The sequence below is a fragment of the Mobula hypostoma genome, chromosome 14 (genome assembly GCF_963921235.1).
Source record: "Mobula hypostoma chromosome 14, sMobHyp1.1, whole genome shotgun sequence".
NCBI lineage: Eukaryota > Metazoa > Chordata > Chondrichthyes > Myliobatiformes > Myliobatidae > Mobula > Mobula hypostoma.
Window position 1 is genome coordinate 60,847,281 of NC_086110.1, and position 22,491 is coordinate 60,869,771.

The window sequence follows — 22,491 nt, forward strand, 5'->3', positions numbered from 1 at the left end:
TGGTGGTGCAGTGACATCAGCGCCGGACTCCGAAGTGAAGCTTCCAGAGTTCGAACCCAGTCGGGCCACTTTCCATCTGTGCCGGGCTGAGTGTCGAGCTCGCAACTCGGCCTCATTAAAAAAAAAGACTGCACTGTGAGAAGGACGTGGGGGGACCACTCACAGAATCTTTCCTCCAAGACAACCACTTGAAAAGTGGTCGCCGAGGCTCTGGCAGAGTATGGCACACAAAAAAAAATGTTAATTGATTTACTCAAGGCGTTTAATTGATTTACTTATTTATTTATTATTATTATTTCTTCTTCTTCTTCTTCTATATTATGTATCGCATTGAACTGCTGCTGCTAAGTTAACAAATTTCACGACACATGCTGGTGATAATAAACCCAATTCTGATTCTGATTCTGATAGGTCGGCCAACTAGCCACTGTAAGTTGCCCGAAGTGTGGAAGAATGTGGGGAGAACAGAGGTGTTAGCGAAGAATAGGGTTCAAAGTGGGTACTTGATGCAATGGACTGTAGGGCCTGTTTCTATTCCCATGACACTATGAAATAACTCGCACTTCTCCTTGGGCCAAATGCAGGAAATTAGGACTAATTAGGTGGATCACATAAACACAAGAGGTTCTGAAGATGCCGGAAACCTTGGTCAATGTGTACAAAATGCCACAGAAACTTAGCAAGTTAGGCAGCATCTATGGAGGTGAATAGTCAGTCTGAGACCCTTCATCAGGACCAGAAAAGGTGCAGAAGCCAGAATAAGAAAGTGGGGTATGGGGAAGGTACACAGACTGGCAGATGATATACAAGGGGAAGGGGGATGAAGCAGAGTTGATAGGTGGAAGAGGGATACAAGGGGAAGGGGAATGAAGCAGAGATGATACATGGAAGAGGTATAGGGTTGAAGGAAAAGGAACTGAATAGGACATGAACAACCGGAGAAAAGGAAGAAGGAGGGGCACCTGAGGGAGGTGATGGGCAGGTGAGGAGAAGAGGAGGGGTGAGAGGGTAATTAGAATGGCGACTGGAAAGAGTGAAGGAGGGAGGGGAAGAAATTATCGGAAGTTGGAGAAATCAATGTTCATGCCATCAGGTTGGATGCTACACAGATGGAATCTAAGGTGTTAGTCGTCCATCCTGAGTGTGGCCTCATCATGGCAGTAGTGGAGGTCACAGTCAGACATGTCAGAATGGAAATGGGGAGTCAAACTGAAATGGGTAGCCACTGAGAAGGGTGGTGGGGTGGAGGTGCATCTCTACCTGAGGAGATGTAAGGCGCTCCTGCCCTCCGCTATCCTGCAGGTCACCTGCAGGGCAGGTATGGTGTAGCACTTGCTTAGCCCCCTGATCAGGGTCACATGAAGCCATGGGAGCAGGTGGTGGATGGTCATATGAGCGGCTGGTACACATCACAAGTCTGGTTATGCAATCACTGACATCAGCCAGACAATCTCTGAAGAGTTTTAATAATGGCTGGGGTCTCCCGTCTTGTAAAGACACTGCCCAGAAGAAAGCAATCGCAAACTGCTTCTGTAGAAAAATTTACCGAAAACAATCATGGTCACCTTCGCCATATGACACAGCACATAACGAATGAGCAACTGAGAGATCCTGCCTTTTATGGTGGCCAGAGCATAATTACTCAACAAAGCAGCCCCCAATTTGCATTGGGTCTCAACAGTGTAAATGAGGCGTCACTGGGAGCACCGGAAAACATGGCAGACATGGACTCATAGGACGAAAAGCCTGTTTCCGTGCTATATTATTCTATGATTCCACTGATTTTGAGGAGGGTTTCAAATGTCCTTGTACATTAATTCATGCCTATATCTAGGAAGCCCAGTGTTACCATCTACATTAATCCAGGCACTTGAGTAGTTCAAAGCTTCATTCAGTTTACGTTATTACAATTAGTAAAATCAGTCTGAGTTCCTTATATTTTGAAATTTTCTTCATGGATAATTACAATACATAGTTGTATGCTTTAACTCAAATGGAACCCTGTCAGGGCATTATAGTCAAACAAAAGCAGTTTGATTTATTTATAGCACGAAAATTACACCGAAGCGGTGAAATATGGCTGCATGTATAGACACCCATATTCGTGGGCTGAATGGAAATTATTCTATTACTGATGTTGTGCACAGCTGCAAGTAATTTGGAAAGCCTTTAAGCCAATTATTTATATGTAAGTGTCCTCTGCTCAAAGGAGGATACTGGGAAAGTCACAGTCTGCTGTGTCGGAAGGCGATGCTGGATTTCTGTCACACCTCAAGTCAGGAAAGGGAAATTCAGTGTGTTCCAATTCACAAATGGTGTATAACACAGCTTCTTCCAGATGGAAGTGTGCATAGACCTTGACTGGGCAATGGATTCCACTCAATTCTGATTCTACACTGCTTAAACAGTTTGGAGTTTGAAAGTCAGGCCCTTCTGCCCAACTAGTCCATGCTACTTAAGATGTCCACCCAAGCTGGTGGGTGGCACTACAGCAGCTTCACAGAGCCAGCGATCACTGGTTCAATTCTGTACGGAGTCTGTAAGGAGTTTGCACGTTCTCCTTATAACCGCATGGGTTTCCTCCAGGTGCTCCAGTTTCCTCCCACATTCCAAAGACATACAGGTTAGGGTTAGTAAGTCATGGGCATGTTATGTTAGTGCCAGAAGCATGGCAACACTTGCCAGCTGCCCCCAAGCACATCCACGAACTCAGCTGGTTATTGACTCAAAGCTAAGCATTTCACTGTACGTTCCAATGTTTTTATGTAAATTTGACAAATAAAGCTAATGTATTCTTCGATTCTTATCTTCCCATTTGCCCACAGTTCACGCATCCCTTCATGCTCATCTTAACAGAATCCATGCACATTCAGAACAGAAGGTGATTGGAATGTCACCACCTACCCCAATGTACCTGAACCCACAGGAACCTTTGGGACAACCCTGACCCACTACAATTTGCCCACCACTGAAACAGGTCCATGGCAGACGCCATCTCTCTGACCCTACGCTCATCTCCGGAGCAACTGGACAGGAAATTATTCTTTATTGGCGACAGTTCCACCTTCAGTAACTATAGTTCCAAGCAAACTCACCAACCAACTCGATATCTGGTACTCAACGCCTCCAGTTCCAGTCCTTCACTTCCTTACCAAGACACCACAATCAGTAAGGATAGGTGCAGCACTTCTGTCACAATGATCCCCAGCGCTGACAGCCCACAAGGTTGTATCGTCAACCCTATTCCCTGTATACTCAAAATGTATGACCAGATTCTGCTCCTACTCCATCTATAAGTTTGCAGATGACACCACCAAATTGGGCCAACTTTCAAATTATTGTAAATCAGAGAACAGGATGGAGATAGAGAGTCTAGTGACATGATGTCAAGACAACAACCTTTCCCACAAGGTCAGTGCAATAAAAGAGCTAACTTCAGGAAGGAGGCAGTATACACATTCCTGTTCCCATTGAAGTTAAGAGGCTTGAAACTCCAAGTTTGTAGGAGCAAACATCACCAATAGCCTGTCCTCGTCCAGCCACAGACACCACAGCCAACAAGGCCAAAGAAATTTGGCATGGCCCACTTGACCCTCACCAATTTTTATTGAAGCATGGTTGAAAGTGTTCTATCTGGTTGCACCACGGCTTGCTATGGAAACTGCATTGCTGGTGACTGCATGAAAATGCAGAGAGCTGTGGCCACGTAAACTAGCCTCCTCCCCATGGATTCTATCTACACTTCTCACTGCCTCAGTAAAGGAGACAACATAATGTAAAACAATGAAGATGAATACATCAGGGTGCTCTTCATTGTCTACAGTTCGGCTTTTGATACTGTTATCCCCTCAAAGCTAATCAGTAAGCTTCAAGACTTGGGCCTCCATATCTCCTTGTGCAACTGGATTTTCAATTTCCTCACTTGGCGGTCCCAGTCAGTTCGGGTTGGCAACAGCATCTCTTCCACAATCACCATCGGCAGGGGTGCACCATAAGGCTGTGTGCTTAGTCTCCTGCTCTACTCCCCTTATACTTACCACTGTGTGGCTCAGCACAGCTCCAATGCCATATTTCAGTTTGTTTATGACACTACTGTTGGTCGAATCAAAGGTGTTGATGAATCAGCGTGTAGGGGGTTTCTTCTTTTATGTTACCGCTAAGGCTAATAAAATGGCTTCTTTGTTATGTTAAAAATAAAATGGCTTCTCTGTGATGTTAACTGCTGAGACAGTGGTTTTCTCTCTAGCAGCTTGTTTGGGTTATATTACTGATAAAGAGAATTGTATTCATTTGCTAACCAATTGGGATAGATGTCATTCTTTCCTGTGTGTGTGTAAGCTATTGTTTTCGTGGGCTTTGGGGCAGAAGGCGGATGGGGACAGAGAGAGGAGACGCGATGCTGTAAGCTGGGCGACCGAACGGACCCCGAGCGGGAGTCTGAGGCCCAGGGTCTTTGGCGAGGAGAGGAGACGAGGACAGACTCGTGTGGAGTGTCTGGTCAACCACCGTGGTTGGTCCCTGGTGGCGGGTGGAGGGGGTCAGAGGGGATCGAATGGTGGAAAGAGGACCCTGTTAATTGACCTCCAACGGTTGTGCACAAAGTGGTTGAACTTTGATAAGTTTGGCACCTTTTACTTTCCTATTGTATCTCTATTACATAGTTGCAGTAAGATCTATAAAGTGTAATCATTTAATTGCATATAGAGTACTGTCTGTTATTTGGCGTGGCGGGGTACATCACACAGCATCTACGCAAACTCGATCACAGAGTTTGGTGGGTGTGAAGGTTGCTCCCCCTAGACGGAAGTGAGCTGAGCGAGCCTGAGGCTTACCAGCAGGCTACAAGTGTATAGAGGGAGATTGAAAATCTGGCTGAGTGGTGCCACAACAATAACCTCTAACTCAACGTCAGCAAGATCAGGGAGCTGATTACAGGAGGGTGAAACTGGAGGTCCATGAGCCAGTCATCATTGGGCTATCAGAAATAGAGAGAGTCAGGAACTTTAAATTCCTTGGTTTTATAACTTCAGAGAATCTGTCCTGGGTCCAACACGTAAGTGCCATTACAAAGAAGCATGGCAGTGCCTCTACTATCTTAGAAGTTTGCAAAGACTCAGCATGTCATCTTGACAAACTTCTATCAATCTGTGGTGGAGAGTAAAATAAAGGCATCCGTTAGTCTTGTGAGACCATGGATCTACGCCTAAAGTCTTCACTCTCCAGGGTCCAGGCCTGGGCAAGGTTGTATGGAAGACCAGCAGTTGCCCATGCTGCAAGTCTCCCCTCTCCACGACACCAATGTTGTCCAAGGGAAGGGCATTAGGACCCATACAGCTTGGTACCAGTGTCATCGCAGAGCAATATGTGATTAAGTGCCTTGCTCAAGGACACAACACGTTCTCTCGGCTGGGGCTCGAACTCATGACCTTCAGATCGCTAGTCCAATGCCTTAACCACTTGGCCACGTGGCGAGTATACTGACTGGTTGCATCATGGCCTGGTATGGAAACACCAATGCTCTTGAATGGAGAAGCCTACAATAAAAGTAGTGGATACAGCCCAGTCGATCATGGGTATAGCCCTTCCCACCTCTGAGCATATTTCAAAGGAGCACTGTCACAGGAAAGCAGCATCCATCATCAATGACTCCCACCATCCAGACCATGCTCTCTTCTCGTTGATGCCATCATTCTAAGTATGGCCTCACCAGCACCTCGTACATCTGTGTCCTCCAGCCTGTCCACTATCGCTGCTGCAGCTCAACTTGAACAGTGGGTGTTGGACGAGGGTGTTGAGCCGTGTCACCATAGTAATCATTAGACAATAAGGCGATAAGACATAGGAGCAGAATTAGGTCATTCAGCCCATCAAGTATGCTCCATCATTCCATCATGGCTGATTTATTTATTGAGATACAGAGCAGAGTAAGCCCTTCTGACCCTTCGAGCCAGCCACGCCACACAGCAATCCCTGGCTTAACCCTAGCCTAATCACAGGACAGTTTACAATGACCAATTAACCAACTAACCGGCATGTCTTTGGATCGTGGCAGTTATTTCCTCAAAGAATTCCAATAGATTAGTCAGGCAAAATTTCCTCTTAGGAAATCATGCTGACCTTGGCCTACTTTATAGTGTGCTTCCATCTACCGAGACCTCATTCTCCAACATCTTCCCAACCACTGAAGTCAGGCTAACTGGCCCATAATTTCCTGTCTTCTGCCTCCCTCTCTTCTTAAATAATTTTCCAGTCCTGGGGAACCATTTCAGAATCTAGTGATTCTTGCAAGAACATTACTAATGCTTCCACAATCTCAGCCACCTCTTTCAGAACCCTGGGGTGTTGCCCATCTGGTCCGGGTGACTTAACTACCTTCAGAGCTTTCAGCTTCCTAAGCACCTTCTCCTTAGTAATCACAACTACACACACTTCTGCCCCCGATACTCTCAAACTTCTGGCACTGCTAGTGTCTTCCACAGTGAATAATGACGCAAAATACTTATTAAATTCGTCTGCCATTTCTTTGTTCCCCATTACTACTTCTCCAGCATCATTTTCTAGTGATCTGATATCCACTCTAATCTCTCTTTTACTCTTTATATATCTGAGCTCAATGTCAGTAAGACGAGGGAACAGGAACCAATCCTCATAGAGGGAGAGCGATTTCAAGTTCCTGGGTATCAAGATCTCTGAGGATCTAACCTGGTTCCAACATAAAGAAGGCAAAACAGCGGCTATAGTTCATTAGGAGTTTGTAGAGATTTGGTTTGTCAGCTAAAACACTCAAAAACTTTTATAGATGTACCATGGAAAGCATTCTGACAGGCTGTATCACTGTCTGGCATGGGGAGGGTGGAGGGCTACAGCACAGGATTGAAAGAAACTACAGAAATTTGCAGAGTTAGTCAGCTCCATCATGGGCACTGGCCTCCATAATATCCAAGACATCTTCAAGGAGCGGTGCCTTAGGAAGGTGGCATTCATCATCAAGGACCCTCACCACCCAGGACATGCCCTCTTCTCATTGGTACCATCAGGAAGAAGGTACAGAAGCCTGAAAGCACACACTCAGCAATTCAGAAACAGATTCTTCCTCTCTACCATCCGATTCCTAAATGGGCATTGAACCCATGAACACTACCTCACTTTTTAAAACGTACAGGTGTCTCCCACTTTTCGAACGTTTGCTTTACGAAACCTCGCTGTTATGAAAGACCTACATTAGTTACCTGTTTTCTCTAACAGAAGGTGTTTTCACTGTTACAAAAAAAGGCAGCGCGCGCCCCGAGCAGCCAAGCTCCTCCCCCAGAACTGCATTCTAGCCGGCATTGCTTAAGCACGTGCCTGTGAGCAGCCGTTAGCAAGATGAGTTCTAAGGTATCAGAAAAGCCTAAAAGAGCTCGTAAGGGTGTTACACTTAGTGTAAAACTAGACATAAGTGTTTTGATTGTGGTGAACGAAGTAAGGACAAAGTGAGTTTGGCTTGTGGAAGTTGACGGAGATGATGTTGAAGAGGTTTTGGCATCCCATGACCAAGAACTGATAGATGAAGAGCTGATGCAATTGGAAGAGGAAAGGATAACAATCAAAACCAAATGCAGTAGCGAACGGACCGAAAGTGAAGTCGTCCAGGAACTGAACATGAAGCAACTGCATGAGATGATAGAAAAATGCGTGAGGATAAGCAGTTAAGCACACTGTCATTTTTCAAGCCTTCCACATCAGCCACAGCAGACGACAAACCTCGACCTTCGACATCGAGGCAGGAAGACATAGAAGAAGATGACCTGGCTGCCCTGATGTAAACAGACAATGATGAGATGAGACCCCAGTGTCCCACCACCCCAACCCCCGAGCCACAGACCGATACACTGCCACGGAGAATGCAGTGGCAGCTGGGATGCACCCAACACATCTTTAAGAAAAAAGCCGAAATAAACAAGCTAATTAATTAGGTGCCGCCCGGTACGTGAATGTCAGCCCAGATCAGAGGCAATTGCTGATTGCGTCGCCTCTGACCTGGGCCGACATTTACGTGCCGGGTGGCACCTAATTAATTAGCTTGTTTATTTCGGCATTTTTCTTAAAGATGTGCTGGGTGCGTTCCAGCCACTGCATTCTCCACGGATCAGTATCGGTCGGGGGCCCGGAGGGTGGGGGACACTGCACCACCCCAACCTCCGACGACTCAGCCTAACAAACTATGATCAGTGTGCTCGGCGCTGTCTTCCCAATTCCGGTAAGTGATACTACACTGTACATACATTATTTCTACTTTATATAGGCTGTGTATTTTTATGTGTTACTTGGTATGATTTGGCAGCTTCATAGCTTAACAGTTACTGGAGAGAGTGTTTCTGCCAATGGCGCTTCCGCGAGATTTTCGCTACCGAGAACAGTGCAGCAATGATTGTAGAAAAGTATTTCTACTTTATATAGGCTGTGTATTTATCATACCATTCCGGCTTTTACTATATGTTACTGTTATTTTAGGTTTTATGTGCTATTTGGCATGATTTGGTAGGTTATTTTTTGGGTCTGCAAACGCTCACAAATTTTTCTCATATAAATAAATGGTAATTACTTCTTCACTTTACAACATTCTGGCTTACGAACCGTTTCATAGAAACGCTCTACCTTCGGATGGCGGGGGAAATCTGTATATTATTTCTGTTTGCGACTATTTTTAATCTAGCTTTTTAATATACATATACGGTGGCATGTAAAAGTTTGGGCACCCCGGTCAAAATTTCTGTTACTGTGAATAGCTAAGCAAGTCAAAGGTGAACTGATTTCCAAAAGGCATAGAATAAAGATGACACATTTCTTTAATATTTAAAGCAAGAAAACTTATTTATTTCCATCTTTTACAGTTTGAAAATAACAAATAAGGAAAAGGGCCTGAAGCAGAAGTTTAGGCACTCTGCATGTCAGTACTTAGTAACACCCCCTTTGGCAAGTATCACAGCTTGTCAATGCTTTTTGTAGCCAGCTAAGAGTCTATCAATTCTTGTTTGGGAGATTTTCGCCCATTTTTCTTTGCAAAAGGCTTCTAGTTCTGTGAGATTCTTGGGCCCTCTTGTATGCACTGCTCTTTTGAGGTCTATCCACAGATTTTCTATGATGTTTAGGTCAGGGGACTGTGAGGGCCATGGCAAAACCTTCAGCTTGTGCCTCTTGAGGTAGTCCATTGTGGATTTTGAGGTGTGTTTAAGTTCATTATCCCGTTGTAGAAGCCATCCTCTTTTCATCTTCGGCTTTTTTACAGATGGTGTGATGTTTGCTGGTATTTAATTGAATTCATTCTTCCCTCTACCAGTAAATGTTCCCTGTGCCACTGGCTACAACACAAGCCCAAAGGAGTTCTTTTCATGAAATTCTACACCCTTTTTTCTCCAAACATACCTTTGCTCATTGCGGCCAAAAAGTTCTATTTTAACTTCATCAGGCCACAGGACTTGTTTCCAAAATGCATCAGGCTTGTTTAGATGTTCCTTTGAACCTTTTGAATAGAACTTTTTGGCCGCAATGAGCAAAGGTATATTTGGAGAAAAAAGGGTGTAGAATTTCATGAAAAGAACTCCTTTGGGCTTGTGTTGTAGCCAGTGGCACGGAGAACATTTACTGGTAGAGGGAAGAATGAATTCAATTAAATACCAGCAAATTCTGGAAGCAAACATCACACACTCTGTAAAAAGATGAAGATGAAAAGAGGATGGCTTCTACAACAGGATAATGATCCTAAACACACCCCAAAATCCACAATGGACTACCTCAAGAGGCGCAAGCTGAAGGTTTTGCCATGGCCCTCACAGTTCCCTGACCAAAACATCATCGAGAATCTATGGATAGACCTCAAAAGAGCAGTGCATGCAAGACAGCCCAAGAATCTCACAGAACTAGAAGCCTTTTGTAAGGAAGAATGGGCGAAAATCCCCCAAACAAGAATTGAAAGACTTTTAGCTGGCTACAAAAAGCGTTTACAAGCTGTGATACTTGCCAAAGTGGATGTTACTAAGTACTGCCATGCAGGGTGCACAAACTTTTGCTTCGGGCCCTTTTCCTTTTTTGTTATTTTGAAACGGTAAAAGATGGAAATAGAGAAGTTTTCTTGCTTAAAATATTAAAGAAATGTGTCATCTTTAACTTTATACCTTTTGGAAATCAGTTCATCATTTACTTGCTTAGCTATTCACAGCAACAGAAATTTCGACAGGGGTGCCCAAACGTTTGCTTGCCACTGTATATATACTTACAGTAATTGATTTACTTATTTATTTTTATTCTTTCTATACTATCATGTATTGCATTGAACTGCTGCTGCTAAGTTAATAAATTTCACAACACATGCCGGTGATAAACCTGATTCTGATTCTGAAAAACTTTTGGCCTCCTCTTTGATATTTTTGGCAAACCTACCTTCATATTAGAAGAGCTAGGGGGCAAATAAAGGTGTTGTTATGAAGCCAGTAATACCATTATATTTTAACAAACTGAGGAGGCTGGAGAAAAGCCAAACTACTGGGGAACTCTGGAGGAAAAGTGATGTTAGATGTTTTGGGTTGATTTATTAATATATTATTGTCACATATACCAAGATACAGTGAAAAGCTAGTCTTGCACACAGTTTATACAGATTAAATCATTACACAGTGATAGGAAACGGAGGGCTATGTAGGAGAGAAGGATTAAATTGATCTTAGAATAGGCTATAAGATCAGCACAACAGTGTAGGCCAAAGGGCCTGTACTGTGTGGTAATGTTCTATGTCCTACAGTGCACTGAACTAGAATAAAGTAAAACAGTAACAATTGTGTTGTATTACTGAACCAGGACTGAATAGGCTTGTGTGTGTTATTATACATTGTAGTATCAATCAGTTTTACAAGCAGTAAACCCAGATCAAAATGCACTTGGCAAAATAGAAGGACTGGGGTTACATTTAGTCAGCTCTGATATGAAGGAGCATGGGAGATCTAAGACCTGCTACATAACACTGTCATCATGTGGACACTTACTTCCAATCTCAGGTAAACAGCTTTGTGTGTGAAACTTTAATCCTAGTTTAGTCCTCCTGAGGGGCACTGTTGGAGAAGACAAGAATGACCTTCAATCCATTACTCTTCTGGGTCTGAGAGCAGCTCTCAGAGTGTTCCACTTGCCAGAGTTAAGAAATTCTTTTTTCTCTCCCCAAGGAAATATTTTTGGAGCAAAAATAATCTTTTTATTTGCACCCAGAGCAATATATCAGCATCTATTGTTTGATTCTGTGCCCCTCACGTGAGAAGGGTGCAGAGCAACCTACGTGTCAAAGCTGCTTACAGTCATACAGTTATACAGCATGGAAACAGGCTCTTCAGCCCAACCCATTCATGCTGAGCGCACAGTAGCTTGTGGCTGAATAGAACGCCGGAGAGGAGAGATAAGAGTCAACCACAGAGAATGGCCTGGATTCAGACCAGGTATGGAAGGAAAACTCCCTTCCTTGCAGGCAAAAAGGTTTAGTTTAGTTTAGTTTAGTTAGGTATTTAATGCCTAGTTTAATTAAATCGGCACATCATGTTCCTTTGCTATGCTGCTGTATGTTCTATGTGCCTTCCCTGAAGAGCATTGGTGAATCAGAAAGTTTTTTTTTACAAGGATCCCAGATAGTCACGCAGAATCTATGGAGGAGAATAAAAGTTGAAACTTTGGCCCAAAACTCTTCATCAGGGCTAGAAAGGCTGGTTTCTGCCCCTTCCTTTCCAGTCCTGATGAAGTGTCTAGGCATGAAACAACAACTGTTTATTTCCCTCTATAGATACTGCCTGACTTGCTGAGCTTTAACTTATTGAGATACAGCACAGAACGGGCCCTTCGAGCCACACTACCCGGCAACCCCTGATTTAACCCTAGTCAAACCATAGGACAATTTACAATGACCAATTAACCTACCAACCAGTTTGAGGAAACCCACACGGTCACTGGGAAAACGCACCAACTCCTTGCAGGCAGTGGTGGGAATTAGACCCGGGTTGCCTGCACTGTAAAGCGTTGTGCTAACCACTACGCTACCATGCCGCCCCCGTTTCTCCAGCGTTTTCAGTGTGTCGTTCAAGGTCTCTAGCATCTGTAGGATCTCTTGCATTGTACAAGAATCCACCAGTTTCACAACGCCCACTATTGTTACCAGCTTTTCGTTCAGGATTTTATTTAATTAATTGAACTCAAATTGCCACGATTGGATTTGAATTTACGTTCAAGCCTCTGGAGTCCTAATCCAGCAATATAACTGCCCCATTACTGAATAAGAAACATAGGAAATAGGAGCACGAGTAATGTAAAAGATAAAGATTAGCTTTATTGTCACATCTACATAGAAACAGACAGTGAAATGCATCGTTTTGCATCAACATCACAATCCAAATATTGTGCTGAGGCAACCCTCAATTGTCACTATGCTTTCAGCACCAACATAGCACGCCCACAACTCACTAACAGCTAACCCATACTTCTTTGGAATCTGGGAGGAAACCAGAGCACGTGGAGGAAACTCACGCAGTCACAGAGAGAACATACTAACTCCTCACAGACAGTGCAAGGGAACCAAAACCTGATCAGTGATTTGCTGGTGCTGTAAAGCAATGGCTCTAACTGCTACTCTACTGTGCTCCCCCATTTCGAGTGGGCCAGCTGGCCCATCGAGCCTGCTCTGCCATTTAGAATTACCTCTTAGTATAACACCATAAGACACAGGAGCAGAAACAGGCCATTTGGCCCACTGAATATGCGCCACTATTTTATCACATTTGATTTATTATCCCTCTCAATCCTATTCTCCTGCCTTTTCCTTGTAGCTTTTGACATCCTTAATAATCAAGAACCTATTTAAATATAACCAATGACTTGGCCTCCACAGCTGTCTGTGGCAATGAATTCCACAGATTCTCCACCCCCTGGCTAAGGAAATTCCTCCTCACCTCTGATCTAAAGGGACATCCCTGTATTCTGAGGCTGTGCCCTCTGGTCCTAGGCTCTCTCACAAAAGGAAACATCCGCTCCACAACCACTTTATCTATCACAAATATGCCCCATCATTTCAATGTACTCAACTTTCTTTTTAGGTTGACAACACATTGTGTGAAAAACAGCAGCAAAATCAGAGTGAGCAGAAGAATTCCAGGCTTCGCAGAGGCTGCTTAAAGCATTCCAGCACACTGTCCTGGTCCACTCTGGAACAAATGATGCGTTCCTTCCTGCTCATTTGATACAAGACAGAGCATCGGGTTCAGCTACACTGAAAGGAATTTGCTTTGTTCTTTGAAAAATGGCCAGAGGAATTTGGCATCTGCAAGGTCACTAATCCCCCAACTGACTAACTCAAGGGAATTTTGTGATCTCGAGTGTTAATCTTGCCTGTGCCAGACCACAAACTAATTTCACGCTAACCTGAGGGAACAATGGGATATTTTCCCCCTCCTAATTGAAAGCAAAGTATGCTAAGAGAAGCAGATTATGGACAATGTTCTCGCCCACTTTTTCCTCATTTCAAAGTTCAAAGTTATTTTATTATCAAAGTACATATATGTCACCACCTACAAGGCTGACATTCATTTTCCTGTGGGCACGCTCAGCAAATCTGGTTGACCTTTCATCGATCCTGTTATAGTTACTATTCTCTAGGGTGCAGAAGACAACAAACTGTGCAAATACAAATATATATAAGTAGCTATAAATAAACAACATGAGATAATGAGATAAAGAATCTTCGAAAGTGAGATCATTCGTTCGGGAATATTCCAATGATGGGCAAGTGAATTTGAGTACTGTTATATCGGCTTATTCAAGAGCCTGATGGATGTGGGGTAGTAACTGTTCTTGAACCTGCGTCTGAGTCGTGAGGCTCTTGTACCTTCCATGGCATCAGCAAGAAGAGAGCATGACCTGGGTGCTGGGGATCTCTGATGATGGTTGCTGCTTTCCTCGGACAGCTTTTCATATAAATGTGCTCAATGGTTGGGAGGGATTTCCTGTGATGTACTGGGCCAAATCTACTAGCTTTTGTAAGATTTGTCTTTGAAAGGCATCGGTGTTTCCATACCAGGCTGTGATGCAGCCAGTCGATATACTCTCCACCAGGCACGTATAGGAGTTTGCCAAAATTTCAGATGTCATTTCTGACCCACCTTGGTCTATTGTGGAAGTCACCAATTCTGATTTGGGTTTTTTTTGTCACGGTGATAATGAAAAGACAAGGAGGAGATGGAATTTTTGCTTCTGATTTAACTCTGCGGGCCTGGCCAGTACCAGATGAGGGACACACTGTGAAACTAACCACAGATAGGCACTAAGCCACAGAGGAATCTCCAACAGCACAGCGATTATGTAGGGTGTTCCGGCCAAATAATAGAAAAATCTGAGGTCAGAGAAACAAGAAAATGGCTGACAACATTAATGGTCAAAACTAATGTAGGAATACAGTTCCATAGAATTGCCTCCTAAATCAAAAACAAATATAGAAAATATGTTTTTTTTTTAACTTTTATGTTAATGTTTGAGATGTTAAACTGTGTTGCAGTTCAGGCAGTGGAATGCTCCTCCTGTGAAATGTGGCATTTCAGAGGACATGACAGTCTCCCTCATGACTACATCTGCAGGAAGTGCACCCAACATCAGCTCCTGACTGACAAGGTCAAGGACCTGAAGCAAGAGCTGGATGTACTTAGCACCACCCAAAAGGCTGAAAACCTCATAGGTGAGACTTTTACTGAAGTGGTCACCCAGAGTGCAGGCTTCAGATAGGAGATGGGTGACCCCCCCCCCCCCCCCAGGAGAAGTCAGATGAGTAAACAGTCAGTGCAGGTTCCGCTGTGGATGTGCCCCCAGAAGCAAGTGTATCCCTTTGGATACTGCTGGATGGGGTGACCTATACAGGCACAGAAGCAGCGACCAGGCCAGTGGCACTCTGTGGCTGGTATAGGGGCTCAGCAGGGCAGGGTAAAGTCAGGCAGAGCAATAGCGATAGGAGACCCACTAGTCAGGGGGAACGGACAGGAAATTCTGTGGCCATGTAAGAGATGCCACAATGGTGTGCTGTCTCTCAGGTCCTATGGTCCAAGACATCTCAGGTCAAGTCAAGTCACTTTTTATTGTCATTTTGACCATAACTACTGGTACAGTACACAGTAAAAATGAAACAACGTTTTTCAGGACCATGGTGCTACATGAAACAATACAAAAACTACACTAGACTACAGACCTACCCAGGACTGCATAAAGTGCACAAAACAGTGCAGGTATTACAATAAATAATAAACAAGACAATAGGCACAGTAGAGGGCAGTAGGTTGGTGTCAGTCCAGGCTCTGGGTATTGAGGAGTCTGATGGCTTGGGGGAAGAAACTGTTGCATAGTCTGGTCGTGAGAGCCCAAATGCTTCAGTGCCTCACTATCCGCTGCAGGGTCTTGCGATCTGAGACGGTACAATTTCCGAACCAGGCAGTGATGCAGCTGCTCAGGATGCTCTCAGTACAACCTCTGTAGAATGTGGTGAGGATGGGGGGTGGGAGATGGACTTTTCTCAGCCTTCGCAGAAGGTAGAGATGCTGCTGGGCTTTCTTTGCTATGGAGCTGGTGCTGAGGGACCAGGCGAGATTCTCTGCCAGGTGAACACCAAGAAACTTGGTGCTCTTAATGATCTCTAAGGAGGAGTCGTTGATGTTCAGTGGAGAGTGGTCGCTCTGTATCCTCCTGAAGTCAACAACCATCTCTTTTATTTTGTTCACATTCAGAGACAGGTTGTTGACTCTGCACCAGTCCGTTAGCCGCTGCACCTCCTCTCTGTATGCTGACTCATCGTTCTTGCTGATGAGACCCACCACGGTCGTGTCATCGGTGAACTCGATGAGGTGGTTCGAGCTGTGAGTTGCAGCACAGTCGTGGGTCAGCAGAGTGAACAGCAGCGGACTGAGCACACAGCCCTGGGGGGGGGGCCCCGTGCTCAGTGTGATGGTGTAGGAGATGCTGCTTCTGATCCGGACTGACTGAGGTCTTCCAGTCAGGAAGTCTAGGATCCAGTTGCAGAGGGAGGTGTTCAGGCCCAGTAGGCTCAGCTTTCTAATCAGTTTCTGAGGAATGATTGCGTTGAATGCTGAACTGAAGTCTATGAACAGCATTCAAATGTACATGTCAGAGCGGTCGCAGAAGATTCTGAGACAGGAGGGTGACCAGCCAGAGGATGTGGTACACATTGGCGCCAATGGCAGAGTCAGAAAAGGGGCAGAGGTCCCGCGAGGGAAACCAATATCCTTGCGGGCAGGTTTGTCACAGCTGCTGGGGAGGGTTTAAACTAATTGGGCAAGGGATGGATGGGGCAGTTGGTATACAAGTCGATGTATTGTGTAGTGAGACTGTGAGGAAGAACAGGCAGATGATAGGGTAAAACTGCAGTCATTGGAGGAGTTGAAATTTAACATGGGGGCAAAATCAAAAAAGGTGATAAATACCTTTTGAATGCATGCGGAACACGGAATAAGGTAGCAGATCTTGTAGCGCAGTAGCTCAATTAGAGCCTGGCAGGCATGCCGGTGTGTGAATCACTAAGTCATGGCTGAAAGACGATCCATGTTGGGAGCTTAACATCTAAGGATACACATTGTATCCAAAAAGCTAAGTAGAGGCCAAGTCATTGGGTTTATTTAAAGCAGAGGTTGATAGGTTCTTGATTAGTCAGGGTGTCAAAAGGTTGCAGGGAGAAGGCAGGTGAATGGGGATGATGGAATGCCGGAGCAGACTTGATGGGCTGAATGGCCTAATTCTTTACCTATGTCTTATGTTCTTATGGTATTATAGTTATTTCAGCTTCAACCTCTACCTCAATATGGTCTTTTCTTGTTCCCGTTTCTTACGTTCTTATGTCCTAATTTTTATTTTCCTTTCTCTAAAACATATTCAAAGTTTAAAAAAAACATAAAACTGTCATTTCTGAACCGCCAAAATAACGAAGTTTTGCTATCATTGTGTAGGTTTATGTCAAGACAGAAGTTCACATTTATTTCTCATAGGGGGTATGACAAAGCTTCCTGACATCAATAAACACAAGAGATTCTGCAGACGCTGGGAATTTTGAGCAGCACACAGAAAATGCTGGGGGAATTCAGTAAGTCAGGCTGCATCTGGGTCCCAATGAAGGGTTTCGGCCCTAAAGATCGACTGTTATTCACCTCCATAGATGCTGTCTTGACTTGCTGGGCTACTCCAGCAATTTATGTGTGTGTCTCTCACGAGATCAATTCCTGGATTCATGAGTAGTTATGGGCTAGCGTAATTGTTGCAATTGATAAGGTTCTCAGCAGTCACTAGTTGACCTAACACCTCCAGTATACTTATTTCAACAAAGCCGACAATCTTCAGTGGCCGTTACAGAACGTAGTGTACAGAAAGGTGTAATTCACGTCAGTACAGAAATTCTGTGCTGTGTCCCTGAATGCTACAACAGCCCACCTTGTGGTGGAGCTGAGCATTGCGGCCATCTCCAATCTTACTGCACAAATGCTGATAAGGAACATTCAGCCCAGAGTCTGCTCTGCCACTCCATCATGGCTGATTAGTTTCCTTCCCAACTCCATTCCCTTGCCTTCTCCCTGTGACCTCTGACATCCCAACTAATCAAGAACCTATCAACCTCCTCTTTAAATATATCTAATGACTTGCCCTCCACCGCCCTCTGTACACAATGAATTCTAGAGATTCACCACCCTCTGGCAAAAGAAATTCCTCCTCATTTCTGTTCAAAAGGGACATCCTCCTGTTCTAAGGCTGTGCCCTCCCACTCTAACCCCTCCACGTCCAAAAGTTCCTGTCAGTTTCACAGATTATCCTTCAAGTTCTGGGACCCTGTAGAAGTTTAGCAATGACGTTACCGATTGACAGGACAAGCTTGAGCAGTCGTATAATTTATTCCTGCTCCTGTTTCTTTATACATGAACTCCCCAACCCAAAATCAGTGTTAAGGCCAACTGCATTATGTGTGAAAAGAGCACCTACCTCCAGCAGTAGGAGAACAAGAACAAGTTGCAGGATTGGATTAGTTTTCCTCTTCGTCTGAATCTCGTTCCACTCGTTAGCTATGAAGTACGTGCGCCAGATACTGACTGATGAGGGGCTCGGTTTGCTTTCTGTAGAAACGGTAACACCAGTACAGTCAGTTAGGGGGACTGCGGAGAGTAAATCACAAGTTTTGTGGGGAGGAATTCATGTGATCTCATAATGACGATGAGTGAAACTAACATAATTAGAAAAGGGCATGCATTTATTTAACAACAGTGGAGGAACTCAGCAAGACAGGCGGTGTCCATGGAGGGGAATAAACACTCAATGTTTTGGGCTATGAATATTCATCAGGAAGCAGAATCAGAATCAGGTTTATTGACACAAACTATCTTGTGAAATTTTTGTTTTTCGGCAGCAGTACAGAGCAATGCATAAAATATTCTACAATTCCAGTCACGGCACCCGCATTCAAAGCTTCTTTGGTCGACATCTTCTGGATAGATCATGAAGACATCTTTTTCACTTGTTTTACGTCTCTTATATCTGTTTCTAGTCTTGAACACGACTCTGGAACTGTCGGACCCCGTCTTACGCTGCTTGGAGAATGTCTGGGTGTTCCTGCGCTCCACAGTCTCCAAGAGGACCCCAGGAGGCAGAGGCACTATGCACAAACTGATATTTGGCTCCCATTGTTCGCCAATTAAAGCGACGAGGGAGACTGAAGCACCAACGTGAGTGCAGAGGGTCAGCATCGACTGCTGGCCTTTTGATCCGTTGCTCTGTACTGGAGAGGGGAGACTGTGCTGCTGTGGAGCAGTGTTGTCCAGATTGCTTCGCATTTTGGATTTGGACTCTGGTCTATAGCCTCTTTCTTCATAGAAACATAGAAAACCTACAGCACAATGCTGTGCCAAACATGTCCCTACTTTAGAAATTACCTCGGGTTACCCATAGCCCTCTATTTCTATAAGCTCCATGTACCTATCCAGGAGTCCCCTAAAAGACCCTATTGTTTCCGCCTCCACCACCGCCGCTGGCAGCCCATTCCATGCACTCACCACTCTCTGTGTGAGAAACTTACCCCTGACAACTTCCAAGCACCTTAAACCTGTGCCCTCTTGTGTTAGCTACTTCAGCACTGGGAAAAAGCCTCTGACTATCAAGTCTTTCATTCATAGTTTTTATATTCTGTATGTTTTTTGCCTGAGCTTCTCATTTGTTGTTTTGAGTGGGGAGAGGGATTTGGGGGTCATTGTGCCTGATCCGATTTGTTTGTTTTTTTGTGCAAGAGGAACTGGGGGGAGGGGGGGGGTCGATGTACCTGACACAATCTGTTCATTGTTTTTTGAGCAGGAGGAGGGATTTGGGGCATCGATGTGCATGATCCATTTTTGTTTGTTTGTTCTTGCGGGAGGTGTGATTTGGGGATAGATAATTGTGCTGCCTTTCTTTTCAATTTTTGATTTCATGGCTACCTGGAGAATTGGAGAATTTCATAGTTGTATACTTTGTAACAGGTGAACCTTTGAAACTCTGAATTACAATAATAAACACGGTACATACATATATCCATATCAAAAACAGTGAGGTAGTGTGCATGGATTCACTGTCCATTCAGAAATCTGATTGTGGAGGGGAAGAAGCTGCTACTAAAACATTGAGTATGTGTCTTCAGGCTCCTGTACCTCCTCATCGATGGTAGTAATGAGAATAGACCATGTCCTGGGTAGGGGTCCTTAATGTTGAATGCTACGAAAGGGAGCAAATGTCAGAATAAGAAGATGGGGGGGGGGTAGTGGATGTTGAAGTTTAATTGTCATTCAACCATACACGAATACAGCGTTGCTCCACAGTCAAGGTGCAAAACACAGTACCAACAGACACAAGGCACATATAAGCTATCAGTAAAATACAGTACAACAAAAAAAAAGTCCAAAATGCTGTCATGAATGGTGCAGCAGTCTGCTGTCAAGCACAATACAGCTTGTCTTCTACCAAGCGATCACTGGGGGCAGCACTGAGTCCAGCTTGGACACCACGCCACACCATCACTGGTGGAAACATACAAGCTGGCAGTGTGGGGGAGGGGTTTGATGAAGGGTCTCAGTCCAAAACATCAATTGTTCATTCCCCTCCACTGATCTTGCCTGACTTTCTGAGTTTCTCCAGCATTTTGTGTGTGTGCTCAAGATTTCCAGCATCTGCAGAATCTCTTCTGCTTATGCATTTATTCTACACCTTTTGCAAAGAACTTTATGAACCTTGATGTGTTCTACAAGTATAGATACAACTGTTATCTGGACTGCGTAGCAGCTAAAAGCATTTAAGGTGTCTAGACAAGCAACTGAATCATGTAAGCACTGGTATAATATCCTATTGTCACATATATTGAGAAACAATGAAAAGCTTTGTATGCATGCCATCCAGACAGATCATTCGATATCCAAGTACATTGAGGTGGTAAAAGGAAAACAGAATGCAGAATATATGTCAATCTGATAGCATGAATAATAATTTCTCAAACCTTTAGTAATTGGCTCCCCCTTCACCATTCCCCATTCCTGTTTCCCTCTCTCACTTATCTCCTTACCTGCCCATCATCTCCCTCTGGTGTTCCTCCCCCTTCCCTTTCTTCCATTGTCTTCTATCAGATTCCCCCTTCTCCAGCTCTTTATCTCTTTCACCAATCAATTTCCCAGCTCTTTACTTCATGCTCTCCTCTCCGTTTCACCTATCAACTACCACCTTGTATTTCTTCCTTCCCTCCCCCCACCTTCTTACTCTGACTTCTCCTCTTCCTTTATAGTCCTGAGATGTCGACTGTTTACTCTTTTCCATAGTTGTTGCCTGGCCTGCTGAGTTCCTCCTGTATTCTGTGTGTGTTGCAGTTACAGAGAAAATGCAGTGCACGTAGACAAATAAAGTGCCAAGGGCAATGATGAGGTAGACTAGGAGTTGGTGTGTTCATGGGATTAATATGAATGGGTGGCCACTGGTCAGTGTGGATCTTATGGACTGAATGGCCTGTTTCCTTGCTGTATGACTTCATTGCAACTCTCATATAATGATAATGCCCTGGTCATCTAGTTTTGTGATGCTGATTGAAAGAGAAGAAATGGCTAGGACTGTGGCTCACAATCTGGTAATGCTGATGCAGCTTGCGGTACCAGGCAGGAAAGCAATCTTTCTCATCATAGCTTTAAAGAAAAAGATTAAAACAACCAGGTTGTAAAGCCAGCATGGCAGACATATTAGGTGAAAACTGACCTGATGTAATTTTACCTGCAGCTCTGAAGAGGTGAGGACAAAGAGGTGAATTTGAGAAGAATAAACAGTAGACCTTCCAGTCCTGGTGAAGAGTCTCGGCCCAAAATGTCAACTGTTTATTCCTCTTCGTTGATGCTGTCTGACTTGCTGAGTTCCTCCAGCATTTTGTGTGTGTGTTGCTCAAGATTTCCAGTTCCTTCAAAAGCTCTTGTGTTTAGGTCAATTTGAGCATTTGGGCCTGGTGGAGGGGGACTAAGACTTGAGGAAGGAGGTAAGGGACTAGCATAACCAACTGTTACCCTTCAAGTCTTCCTAATGACCCAATAAAATTCTGTTGTTGAGATATAGTCACTGTGGTAAAGCAGGAATCACTATAGCTAATGCGTGCTTTACAAAGTACCAACTGCCTTTAACCATTAATGAGTTAATTAAACCTACCTGCTGATGTAGGCAATTGTCTACCCTTGGGCTTCTCCCAGTCTATCAGGAAGATTGACACAGTCATTTGAATCATGAGGATGTGAATTAGCTGCAGTGCCTGAAAGAAAACCATGTTCCACAAAATTAGGGCAGGGCAACTTTCAATCCCATCCTCTTACAAAACAGTCCTGGGTGAAAACGAGTTTAGTCTAAGCAGTGTTGTATAACACTTGTTGTTTTTGTATTGTGTTGGGTGAGGTGCAGGATCCTAAGTATTTATATCTGCTTTCTCACCATTCCTTCCCATTACACTGGACATCAAAGATTTCACTTCCTGAATACTTTTGGGTGTATCTTATGGATTTTGGGCTCTGATCATGAAAATCACTACTTCCCTTTCGCACACCATTTTAAAAAAAGTCGCCTATATTTCTTATTTCAATTCATAATTCAAGTCAATTAAAACGTTACCCACAATGAAAGCTAAAAACTTTTCTATTTTGTCTGGACAGGCCTAGGCAGGGTGGATGCTGCATGGCAGGACAGGTTTCAGAAAGGCTATAAAATTCCCTGAGATTTTTGATATTTGAGACAGATGTGTCCCAGAATAACTGGTGCCAAGATTAAAGAAGGCATTTTCATTGGTCCACAAATCAAACAGGTCATCAATGACAGACAATTCAAAGAACTTCTAGTGGGACTGCAGAAAATCTCATGGAAGGCTTTTAAGGATGTTGTTGAAAATTTTCTTGGCAACTACAAAGCACCAAACTA

The 22,491-nt window shown here is 44.1% G+C and overlaps 1 protein-coding gene across 2 annotated transcripts in view; it reads right to left on the bottom strand.

Moving 5' to 3' along the window:
• Window positions 1-22,491, bottom strand: part of LOC134356319 (meckelin-like) — a 173,835-nt gene that overhangs the window by 43,015 nt on the left and 108,329 nt on the right. For both annotated transcript variants that reach the window (XM_063067196.1, XM_063067195.1), the window contains 2 exons: window positions 21,736-21,835; window positions 18,025-18,155 (listed from right to left, as the gene is read on the bottom strand). In XM_063067196.1, the coding sequence (XP_062923266.1) occupies window positions 18,025-18,155; window positions 21,736-21,835 (231 nt within the window). The remainder of the gene's footprint in view (window positions 1-18,024; window positions 18,156-21,735; window positions 21,836-22,491) is intronic.